The sequence below is a fragment of the Cryptomeria japonica genome, chromosome 2 (assembly GCF_030272615.1).
Source record: "Cryptomeria japonica chromosome 2, Sugi_1.0, whole genome shotgun sequence".
Classification (NCBI taxonomy): domain Eukaryota; kingdom Viridiplantae; phylum Streptophyta; class Pinopsida; order Cupressales; family Cupressaceae; genus Cryptomeria; species Cryptomeria japonica.
The window spans coordinates 345,693,654-345,706,857 of NC_081406.1; the positions used below are offsets into that span (position 1 = coordinate 345,693,654).

General features: G+C 38.0%; 1 protein-coding gene across 1 annotated transcript; it reads left to right on the top strand.

Annotated features, from left to right (window-relative positions):
- Nucleotides 1-5,743: 5,743 nt before the first annotated feature.
- Nucleotides 5,744-11,110, top strand: LOC131065234 (phytosulfokine receptor 2). Its single transcript, XM_057999691.1, has one exon. The coding sequence runs from the start codon at nt 7,210-7,212 to the stop codon at nt 10,369-10,371; it is 3,162 nt and encodes a 1,053-aa protein (XP_057855674.1). The 5' UTR covers nt 5,744-7,209; the 3' UTR covers nt 10,372-11,110.
- The last annotated feature ends 2,094 nt before the right edge of the window (nt 11,111-13,204 follow it).

Here is a 13,204-nt window from a genome sequence, read left to right on the forward strand (position 1 = left end):
TGCCTAAATGGACTATATGAGCATCATTATGCCACTAGGGAAGGAGGGAGGGAGAAAAATGTTATGAAGAAAGCATCGATGTTGAAAGTGGTGTATAAGTGTACTTGGGTTATTGACCACCTTGGATGATTCCCCATTAGAGGGACTCACTACTTTCCACTATCTAGAGGTTTTGAAACAAGACCATTTGGTTGCTTGGTAGGCTAGTCACCATTATCGACTAAATTCTAAATTAGAGGAGTACTAGTGCAAGAATCTTGTTTCTTTATGACCGATGACTATTGTCCACCCCTTCTTCTATTTTTAGGGAGAGATGCCTCAATATCAAGCTAAGGAGTGGGCTTATTATGGGGGGTAACCGAATGACAATCATTGATCTTCTCATCAAAGGGTTTACACTTGAAAGAAGTATTTGATATATTAAGATAAATGACATGTGTATGATGTATTTGGCCAAAATGAATATCAATAGTTTCTTTTAAGTCTTTGGAAATGTCAATTTCAACATAGGCCCTTTTTTAGGATGACCTGAGAAGAACCCATCTAGCTCAAAACAAATAACTTTTCCAAGTAAGCTTGCAATCTAAGTCAAGAAATTCTAGCACAACAAAGGTAAACCTAGAAACCCCATCAAAATATAGATAAAGAGACATTGTTTTTTTGAAGACAACAAGGTCTCAATTCTAGGGTTTGGAGACAAGAAGGAATGCATAAACAAACTAGGGAACATGCTTGAGGATGGCTTCCACATAATTTACCTTCATAAAGAAAAAGAAAAGAAAAGAAAAATAAAGACAAACTCCACACAAACTCCAAGTCTTATTTAACTTAATCTCTTAATAAAACTAAAATTTGATTGTCTTACAACAAAAACATATGTAGGGGAAAGGACCCAGTAGTTGAGCACATTCCAATGGTTGTGATAGCATTTGTTGATTTAACGCCTAATATTTTTTACAACATTGCACCAATAATTGTTATTATGATGATGACTATCCATAATTGAATGAAATGCATCCCTAAGCACTAAAAAACAATGAATCATGTGATGCCACATCAATGCACAAGTATTAGTCTCACCATTTTTTTTTGGTTATTTTAGACACCTTGGAAAAAAGCATGTTGATGTGGTATCATATTTGATGATGTAGTCCTGAAACCTTAGTTATAAGAAGGGGGTTGTTGGTTGAAAGTTTTGTACACCTGAGAAGATGTGCAAAATTGTGGTTTTAGCCACAGTGTGTGAGTATAAAATCTCCTAATTTAGCGAAGGCTCCCCCTTTACTACTACTAACACTAATCTAATTTGGGTGGGAAGACATCTTATTCTCTTTCTTTAGAACATATGATATTCTTTCTCTTGTTTCATAAGAGAAGTTATACCAACAATGGTAAATATAGAAATGAAACTTTTTGTAGGTTTTTTAGAACATAAAGGGAAGCAAAGTTTCCATGAAAGCACAAAGACTTTCATCACTTCCTCTAGATACGAAAATAGAAATGAAAGCACAAAGTCTTCAACACTTCTACTGTCCTATCAACCTTCTCAAAATGATAGCAGTGTATAACACACAACAACTCAAAGTCTGTCTATATGATGCACTTCACCTTACATGCACAAGTCTTAAAAATAAAAGCAACACAAAGTCTACAAGTTATCTCCTTACTTGAGCTTTGTACACTAGCTTCAAACGTGATAAGCAACTCAAAGCCTGCAAGAACAAGTCTAAAAACCAAACCTATAGCTCTAAATACAATTAGCAACTCAAAGTCTGTAGGATTGAATTTAAATCCCTCTTGAACAATAGAACATAAATCACAATAAATTCTAGAAAATGTTGTCACATAACAACTTGAATTGGCACAAAGTATCAACACAACTTACCTATTTTATTGAAAGCAAATTGATTTACATCTAAGCTCAAAGTCTTAGAGTGCACATACAAACTAGCATAATTTTGTTGCATTGCCAAAAGATGATCATTACAAAGAGCACCCTCATCTATATATAGGAGAGGGGTTGAGAGAAAAATGAGGGAGAAGTCTAACCAACTGAGACTTATTCTACAACCAACTAACTAAATATGAGTTATTCAACATTGCAAGTCCTATTGCATTTCAACTTGCAATGTGATTACATGTAATTACAAGTAACAACTTTGCAAGTGATATGATCTCCTACAATTACAATTTCTGGCATTACATGCAATTTGTCAAAATGAAATTCAAATGCATAATTGAAGCTAAGTGTCCAGAGACATGACTCTATTTACATCATCCTCTGTTTGATCTTCATGCTATTATAAGACACTTTGTGATTGAAGTACTCAGGTTTGGGAATGGCATCTTGGACCAGAACAAGAACTTGCACCCTTGATAGTCTTTGTGTCCTTGGCCAACAAACTTCAACCTTATCACATTCTTGGGGTAGTACCATTTCTGCGGGAGGGAATCATCCTCTTCATTGTGTTCTTTCTCCATGCTTGATTCACTTTGTCACTTAATGTCTTCTATTTACAGATGACTTCATGAGGATTATTGACCCTTGGGTCGTCCCATGAATTATTGTTGTATCTCTTCTTCTTGTGTTCACTGATGAAGAATCCATAACACCTTATTCAAGATGAAATTATTATAAAACAATGCCCATGCCTTGATTTGTTGGTTTGATAGATTGTGTGTGCAAACAAGACTGGCAAGAGAAGGGATAAATTGATGCAAAAATGGGCTCACAAGTGCATTTCGGGTTTTGAGGACTGCATTACATGTGTGGAAAAACAAGAACATTGACTTGCAATTGTGGAGAACGAACATGCAACTTCATATGTGTAATGGGAAAATACAAGTTTGCACTTGTAATTGGATCCTAGAGACTCATTTTTAAGTGTTTTTGAGTGCATTTTGGACCAATTTCAGGTTTTGGAGGACTGATTACATATGACAACAACATGTGTTTGGAAGACAACTTGGAAAAAATGTCATGATATGATGTAACCAGGTTCACATAACCTGATTTTAGGCCATTTTAAGTCAATTTCGGGTTTTTGAGTGTTAACTACACATATATAGTGGAGTCAGGTTTTATGTTACATGTATCACATACATACTTGAGCTCAATTGGGTTTTACGAAAGACATAACATGCCATTTCAAAACAAAATGGATTTCAAGAAGATGAGTTGGGTTTTTGACTATATATGACACATAACAACAACAAGAGGTTATAATCGGGTTTTTGGTAACATGTTACTGATAACTCAATGATGAACAGGTAGTACCAAATCGATACTGAGAGGGGGGGGTGAATCAGTACAGATAAAAACACACTCTTAAACCGGTTTGTCAGCATACACTGTGCATTGACAGACAAATAGTAACACCGGTCCTTAAACAGAGTACAACCGACAACAACCAGAATAACTGAGACAAGCATAAACTGGTTGACACTTATATTCTCATACAATCTAACACTTCATTTCCATTTCACCCTTATGCATGAACAGGTAATCTACCATCAAAGATATACATATAAGCAACTAGATCAACATGATTCACCGCTTGACAGAAAACAACATAGCATCACATGAAAATACATCACACATGACACACATATTTTTCATGTGGAAACCCAACTGGGAAAAACCACGGTGGGGATGAATACCCACAAGCTTGTTTTTGAACTCTTTAGAAGTCCGCTCTGTTAGGAGCCTTGTCCGGTTAAAGACTAATACAATAGGTTCTGTTAGGAACCGATCTTGTTAGGGATCACTCGGTTAAGGGATGGCTAGAATACCCGGTTAAGGGTTAAACCCTGTTAAAGGTCACCTTGTTAGAGGATTTCAAGAACTCAATTGTTTTGAGTCACCCTATTAAAGGATTTACAGCAAGCCGGTTAAAGCTACCTTGTTAAGGGATTTTCCAACTGTTGAGGTGGTTAGAGATCAACAGGTATTACAATGATCTGGTAACAACACTCAATGCCAATGCAGATCCGCTTAAGCTCCTCTTCACCTTCTGCACTTACACGCTGCAGGTATCACTTCTCTCCTCTGGTCTGGCAAGAATCATGTATCCCTTCTCTTGGATACACACACACAACTTTTGCCAACAACCCTAGAAAGAATCACAACATCAACCTTATAGGAAAACAGATAGATCGGTAGCATAAACCCTAAACCCTAAACCTGTTAGGTTAAGGAATTCAAACGGTTCAATCCTGACCGTTGAACACACTACATTAAATGCAACAGTCTTGATCCAATCTCAAGACATTCTCCATCGTCCATTATCCATTAATTTCATGGCAGTTGATAACCCATCACACGTTATCACCATTTACAGACTTCGCACATTCCTGAGGTAGATAGGAACAATCTCCTTCATGCAAGATCCTTCACGCGCACAAGGCTTATGTGGCAACACGATCTATTCTTTGTTACCATGCTAACTCATCACACAAAGTCACCGGTTGAGCCACACAGGCTTGAAGCACTTCAACCGGAAACCCTGAAGTTGAGACTACCAACCGGTAGTCATACAACACATCCATGTGCCAGTTCCCATAACCATATGTCGGTTCACCTTGAACAAACACGTCGCTTCACTTTGGCACAAATGTCGGTTCACAGTGTTATACCGGTTCTCACATATGCCAGTTCTCACCTCTTCAGCATATTGGCATCAATGACAACATACAATGTCATTATGTCCTCATACCGGTTCACATAATGCCAACAGTTACACATCTTCAATAAGACAAATCAGGTTTTAAGAGTGGCATTACATGTCTTTTAAAAACAAATTGGACTTTTTCTAAGTCATTACATACCTTTTCAAATGTGTTATAAAGTGTTGATTTTAAAATATCTAATGATACAATAAAAACTCGATTTTAACTTAAAGGCCATATTTTGGGTTTTTAAAAACATTTTGCACATTACATGATAATAACAAGGGACGTGTAACAGGACTCCTAAAGCCTAACTTTGGGCCAAAACATAAGGAAAAAAATTCCAATACTTATACTTGCAATGAAAACATATACCTTCACACTTGCAATGATGGACATAAAACCCGACTTGACAAGTAACTTGACTATTAAAACAATGAACTAACTTGTAATCGAGTCTCAAAGGCCCGATTACAAGTAAGTGCATTTACTTGTAATTTCATCCAAAAATTCCTACTACTTGCAGTGACTGACCTAAAACTCGAAATTGTTCAGAAAGCTAGGAAAATGAAGGCCAAAACTAATCAAAACTTGGACAACAATGGCAAACACACCCACACATGATTTGACATTAACAAATATGAGTTTTGCACCTCGTAAAACATGCCTTAGAGACAAAAACGACACATTTTGAGCAAAAATTTGTAAGGGTTGCCTACATTTTTTAAAGTTAAAAAATGAGGACAACAAAGGTTGGCCAAATAAGGCGCTATAAAAAATTAGGAGTGCTTTGAAATTTCCACATTAAATTTATAAGAAACACAAAATTAGAATGTTCAACTACTAGATCCTCTCCCCTAAATACAACCATAAGACTATAAATTTCAGTGCTTAAATTCCTCATTCATCACAAGCTATAAAGGCCCAAGCCTTGAATAGGAAAAGGAGAAGTAACATAAGGACTTGTGATATCCATTTGAGAGAAAGAAACAAATTGTACACCGTTCATTTTTGTCCTTCTTGTTTGGGAACGGAGAGGTCACCATTAAAAGGAGCGAGGCCGTGGCACGATCATGAATAATGAAGATGAAAATAGACGATGGAGGAGTTAAACCAGGGTACGCAATCCGTAGGCCTTACATTTCGGAAAGAAAGTCAACAAACACAGCCTATTTGCGTGCATTTTTACCAACCATGGTACATTGTATAGGATCCCAGTCTTCCAGGCTATCAGAGGGAGGGCAGGGCGTAGTCGTTGTTGTGGTGCAGCTAAATCGACCTAGTGGCATTGTACATGCCCATTACGCTACGCCATTAGCCCCAAAAACAAATGAGAACAGTCTAAACAATCTATGGGACCCAGCACAATATACAATGTTTTACAGGGTGAGCTCGCAATCGCGTTGATAATGGGTATGTGAAGAAAAGGGTCCTGCCACGTCAATTGGGTAGGTGGGAGACATGGCTAGACATCGCTGACGCCACATCACAGTCCGGTAGTTGGGTTTGCTCAGGCGGATGGATTGAGGGCTTATGGAGGGCACAGTACAAGTACAATTTGGCAGGGTTGACTTAGGCAGCTGCTCGGCGGCAGAGGACCCAGAACAGGGTGCAGAGTAATGGCAACACTAAAAGTTAGGATCGATCCCCAAGGTGGGAGGTCATGTGCAGGACCAGACGATTATTGTGGGGTCGCTGATATTCCGACGGCCCGGATCCTGGTGGGTGTGCGCGAGGAAGTGGGGGGACCGTCCGTCCTCTCTCTTTTATCTTGTGTGTCTGCCATATAAGGATTTATGTTTGGTGGGGATGGCAGACTTGGGAGTGAGGAAGGAGGTGGGTGATTGTGGATTATGATGTTTTGGGCCTTGAGGTCAACACAATCTCTTTAAATAACTTGAATGGTGGTCTCTGACCATTGATTATATTAGTGCTCTTCCTAATCAGTGCGCTTATATATTAAAACCTATATTTTAATCCTGCACTACCATCATTAGTTCAATCCTACAAAGACCTTGTCAGAGCATTAGGATTGGGTATTACATCTGGAATGCAGTAGGGGAATAATATGCTGTAAGATTGAAATTGGTGTGAGCTGTTGTGGTGCGCGGTTATGGTCTCCCGGCTTATAATTGGATGTGATTGATTTTGGGAAAGTTGAGGCAATGATAGCAGCAGATGCTTTTGCACGTTGAAACTTTTGGAAGTGAGTTGGGAATCAGGGCCATAAGCCCAGATTCTGCTTCATCATCATCATTATCCTGCAAGCCCACAGAAATAAATGCTCCCTCTCTTCCACGGATCCTTTGTGCTTGCACAGTTAATGTTGGGGAGCTCTGACGAATTCAGGGAGTGGGTATATACTGGTATGCCATATTTTTGCTCTATCTTCGTTCAATTATTACTCAATTCCGATTGCATGCTTGTTAAAGTCATTGTAAGGATGGTTGCCCATTTGGAAGCTCATCAAAACGTTGTGTAGAGATGTCTGTAAGTCTTGTTACAGTCTGCAATTCATCTGTGTAACTTTTAGCATAAATAATGTTGCTACCTGTGTCCCCCAATTGGAAACTTAAATCTTCCAATCCTAGGGCGCTTCTTTGGCTTGTATGGTGGTGCGCTTTGTTGTCACTTTCCTATCAACAAGAGGGCAATATCAAGAGTGGCTTGCAAAGCGACATGGAAGCCTTGATGAACTTAAGCAACCACATAGTGGTGTCATCTAAATTGAATTGGAACCCAAACATTAATTGCTGTGTTTGGGAGGGTGTGGGGTGTAAAGATGACAGAGTGACAAGATTATGGTTACCAGGGAGAGGACTCAAGGGGTCCCTCACAAGCTCATTGGGTTCTCTGGACCAGCTCAAGGAGCTTAATTTTTCATCTAATATGTTGGACGGTGTTATTCCGGATGAGCTATTCTCTCTGCAAACTCTTCAAGTGCTGGATCTGAGCTTCAACAATCTTTCAGGCCCATTACCAGCTCCAAAAGGGCTAGGTTTAATCCAATCTTTCAATGTTTCTAGCAATTTCTTTGCAAACAAGCTTCCCCAATTTGGCCCTGCTCCATATCTGATTGCCTTCAATGTCAGTAATAATTCTTTTAGCGGCCCCATTCCAATTGAAATCTGCAATTATTCAAATTCAATCAGGATCCTTGATTTCTCGCTTAATGGGTTTGAGGGACACCTTGATAAGGGGCTTGGTGAGTGTACAGCAATTGAGGAATTGTATTTGGGTTTCAATAGCCTCTTTGGATTTCTTCCAGATGATTTGTATACCATGATATCTCTGCGAAAGCTTTCTGCGCCCTCCAACAGGTTTGCGGGAAGCTTGATTAGTGATATTGAGTACCTAACAAATCTTACTGTTTTGTCCCTTTATTGCAACAACTTCACAGGAAACCTTCCAAAGGAGCTTGGGAGGCTTGAGAATCTGGAGCAGCTTATCCTCTACAGTAACCATCTTGGCGGTTTGCTGCCATTTTCTTTATCTAGCTGTAAGAAATTGCAAGTCCTGAACCTGAGAAACAATTCTTTGCAGGGAGATATCACTCTAAATTTTACTAGCTTCCCTGAATTGATTTCTCTGGATTTGTCTAGCAACCAGTTTTCCGGTCAAGTTCCACCTACCTTATCAAGCTGCACAAAGATGAAGTCGTTAAGCCTGGCTAAAAACCAGCTCCAAGGTCAAATCCCTAATAGCATGGCATCTCTTGTATCTCTCCACATTTTTTCTATCTCAAACAATACCTTGACAAATATCACAAGAGCCCTACAAGTCTTTCAGGACTTGAAGAACCTCAGCACTTTGATTCTGACTAAAAACTTCCTTGGAGAGTCCATTCCACAAGATGTGAAAGGTTTCAAACAGCTTCAGATTCTTGCACTCGGAAATTGTGCACTTTCGGGACAGATTCCCACTTGGTTGCAGAATTGTTCAAATTTACAGGTGTTAGACCTCTCGTGGAATAGACTGAATGGAAACATTCCTCCGTGGATTGGCAATTTTCAGTATCTCTTTTACCTGGACATTGCAAACAATTCCCTGTCCGGAGTGATTCCTAAAGAATTTACAAATTTGCGTAGTCTCATATCTCCGCAAAATACCACTCATCTTGACGAGTCTTCCTTTGATTTCCCGCTCTTTGTTAAGCATTATCAAAATGCATCAGGACTGCAGTACAATTACTTGTCCAACTTTCCACCCTCCTTGTACTTAAGCAACAACAAGTTGAGTGGAACAATATGGCCAGACTTTGGGAACTTAAAACTGCTCCACATTTTCGAACTGAGGAGTAACAATTTGACAGGGACCATTCCAGATCAGCTCTCGAGTATGACAAACCTTGAAGCCTTAGACCTGTCAGAAAATAGTCTGACTGGAAGAATACCCACAAGTCTTCAGGAACTCACATTTTTGGCAAGATTCAATGTGGCCAACAATCATTTGGAAGGCGTCATTCCTTCAGGACGGCAGTTCACTACTTTTCCGAAATCTAGTTTTGAAGGCAACCTTGGTCTCTGCGGTCTGCCCTTGACTCCCTGTGGAAGTACTGCTGGGAAACCAGTTAATGGAGAAGCGCCTTTAAACAGAGGCAAGAGATTGAGCAGAAGCACTATCTTGGGCATAGCTGTAAGTGTTGGAGTTGGTATTGCTATTCTACTGACTGCATTGCTATGGGGTCTATCAAGAAGAGAGATTGAAACCCAGACAGAGGAAGGTGAAAGAGATTGTGACATATCTCAAAGGATGTCTGATGTTTTAGCATCTTCCCTGGTGATTATGTTTCACAATCAAGACATCACCACCAGCCTCACTGTTGCTGATCTCCTGAAAGCTACAAACAATTTTGATCAGGCCAACATCATTGGATGTGGAGGGTTTGGTTTAGTATATAAAGCCACCCTTGCAGATGGCACCAAAGTAGCAATCAAGAGACTGTCAGGAGATTGTGGTCAGATGGAGCGTGAATTCAAGGCAGAAGTAGAAGCCTTGTCAAGAGCCCAACATAAGAATCTTGTATCTTTGCAAGGATATTGCAGATATGGGAACTACAGGTTGCTTATATACTCCTACATGGAAAATGGGAGTTTGGATTATTGGCTGCATGAAAAGCAAGATGGAGGCTCAGTTCTGGATTGGCCTACTCGACTCAAGATAGCTCAAGGAGCAAGCAGGGGATTAGCCTACATGCATAGAATTTGTGAACCACACATTGTACATAGAGATATTAAATCCAGTAACATTCTCTTAGATGCTCAATTTGAAGCTTATGTTGCAGACTTCGGTCTCTCAAGGTTGATTTTGCCCTATGACACACATGTGACTACAGAGTTAGTGGGCACTTTGGGATATATTCCCCCCGAGTATGGACAAGCATGGGTAGCTACTCTCAGGGGCGATATGTATAGTTTTGGAGTTGTTATTTTGGAACTGCTCACTAAAAGGAGGCCAGTGGAAGTGTGCAAAGCTAAGAAAAGCACAGACTTAGTGGCATGGGTGCAGGAAATGAGGTCTGAAGGGAAGCAAGAGGAGGTCTTTGATCCTCTACTCCGAGACAAGGGCTTTGAGGATCAAATGTTGCAGGTACTTGATGTTGCTTGCATGTGTACAAATCAAAACCCATTTAAACGACCAACCATTCAAGAAGTAGTTTCATGGCTTGAAAATGTTGGACTGGATGCCCAACAGGTCAAGTAATTCTAACTTCTGTCCTCTTGCATATTTTTACAAATGTTTACAGTCCTTGAAAAGCTTGATTTCCTTCAAGCATGTCTTCTTCCCAATCTACTTGTGCATGACAAGGAGATTGTTACTCCTATGAAATATACAGAGTTTTAAAAAGATTTTGTTCTTATTACAGACACATACTTCATAATTTAGGTCAGAGTTTCATTATATTCCCTCTCACAAGGAAGGAAGAACAACTTCAAACCTGCCCAACTTCTGAAAGGTGGAAATCCATGAAAAGCCAAAACATGACTCCAGTGATAGAGATGGTCATTTTTTGGGGTGCTATTGCAAGGTTCTGTCTGTTTCTTTCTCAAAGGAATTGACCTGAAATATATCCTTACCATTAATTGTGCAAGTACAAAACTAAGAGGGGAGTGGTCTTCATTTACAAACATGGGGCTACCCTGAGTCAAGTAATTGACATGAAACTTAACCCATTGTATCCTATTTTTACAGGCCCAAATGTCAAATAAATTTAAACTAGCTTGAAATTTATACATTTAAATACTTAATTTAATTGTGGGAACCTTTAGGCCTTTCTGGGCTATAAGCCTGAATTTGTAGCCGCTCTTTCTCAATTTTACTTAATTATGGGACCGTTTAGGCCTCATTGACCTATAGACCTGAATTTCTAGTTACAGTAAATACAGCATTATTGCTCTACATGTAACCCAAGAAGTAAATAACTAATTTTCTCTTTCTTCTATGTGTCATTACTAATTAGTTCCTGCCGTAAGGCAAGGAAGTCTTCATAGCTTCTTTGGAGGTTAGTAACTGCTTCTTTTTGGGTTAATGTGAACATGCAAGTTGTTTAATATAAAATATGGAATATAGTTTTTAGGTTTTTGGGGTGTATGGAGAGATATTTAATGTCCCCACTTTGAAATACAATTCAATGATAAATGATAATAATAAAATTATTATTAAAATATAAAAGAATACAATTAAATTTTAATTAAGTTAATGGATGGTCAAAGATATGAAATGAAAAGATGCGATTCTATCAAATGTGAGATATAAAAGAGAGATGTCCATGAAAAGTTGTGACTCTATCAAACATGAGATATAAAAGGGAGAAGAGGACTTCATTTGAGAGGATAATTTTGGGGAATCAAAAGTGCAGATTTGGATGTGAAAGGTTATGTTCCTTTCAAAAGGCATAAATAATGAAGAGTTGCACTCTTTCAAAGGGTGCTAATGGTGGAAATGGTGTGTCTCTTGCCAAAGGAGTATACATGATAAAGAGGTGTGACCCCTCCCTCACATTGGAGGATATAAAAAGGAGAAAGTCTCTTTTGAGGAGGGCATTCAAGGGAGATTAATTTTGAAGAATAATTTATTATTCTTAGAAGGCAACAACGAAGAGTGATGACTCATTTCTTATGAAGAGGTGTGACTTCCCACAAATGAAGATATAAAGAAGAGATTAATTCAATTGAGAAGGGGGAATTGGAGGAACCATCCATAAGATCAGAGAAGACAAGAAAGTCAATGGATCAATATCTAATATCAGAATCAATAAGGGTTAATATTAGTAGACATAGATAATTACAAGGGCAAGATTTAGGGCAATCCCAACAGGAGACATTACGTTATTGTAACAATTTTACATAAATCTATACATTCACAAAATTAGTTTATTCATTTGTCAATCAATAGCAAATTTAATTTGTGTGTAATGAACATCATTAAGTTATAATTCAAATAAAATTCTATTACAAGTATGAAACCTATTGGTCACCCCTACCAATTCATCCTTGTTATAAAAAAAAATTCAATAGAAAACACCAACTAGATATTTATTTAAGATATGCAAATACCTGATTAACACTACGATACCGCTTCTTGTACACCAATACAATAACACAATCTTCATCATTTAGAGACTCTTCTAGGAGAAAGTGGTAGATGCACACAATAATGTACAAAGACAATACCTACATCTTCTATGCTCTATCCACTAAAACCTCATTTAATGTAGTTTATCTAGGGAGACGAACTATCTCATGGCTAAGCATTATGGGGAACATGACCCTCTAAGTTTTAGAAGACATTTCAAACATACTTAGGTGTAGTTGTAGCATAGTGATTATTATCCTACAATTAGATCACACGCTCATGTGCCTAAGACACAAAATCATTTGTTACTATCAAACAAGTAACCATATTTACAATGTGTCTTGATGGAAAATTAGATAAACATCTCAACTTTTAATACATCTACTTTTTCCAAAGATACTCCTAAGAGACATACTCATTGTTCCATGTCTTGCCTCATTTAGATACTACTATTCAACTTAGGTGCTATTGTTTTGGTACAATGTTTTCAAAATCAAATTGCTCAAATTTGTCCTATAGGGTCTCTACAACTCTTTGATCAACTTAGAAACTATACTACACATTTAAAAAACTAGAAAATAATGAAACAAGTTTACAAAAGCATAACCATACACAATTCTCAATGAGAGCATATAATTATATCATACTCAAATTTCCTATTATCCCTAAGGAAGACTTGAGAATAATCATTCAATTATGATATCAAGTTTTAATATTTTAATTGATACAAACATCAAAAGTAGTACACTTCCAAATAAAATTCAATGAATTTGATTTCATGAGAAGGTACAAATCAACATGCATATCATTTATGAATATAATTCCAACATGTTCATCTCCAATGCCAATTAAATATATTTCTCTAACCTTAATCTTTAATTTCCATATTAGGGTAGAGGAAATTATAATTATTCAAAATCTTCATGAAAAAAGGTCTAGTCTCTCATATCTAAACGTCAAC

Bases quoted from the DNA above. Each gene is read 5' to 3' on its own strand.
- LOC131065234 (XM_057999691.1), top strand. From the start codon at position 7,210: ATGTTGCTACCTGTGTCCCCCAATTGGAAACTTAAATCTTCCAATCCT.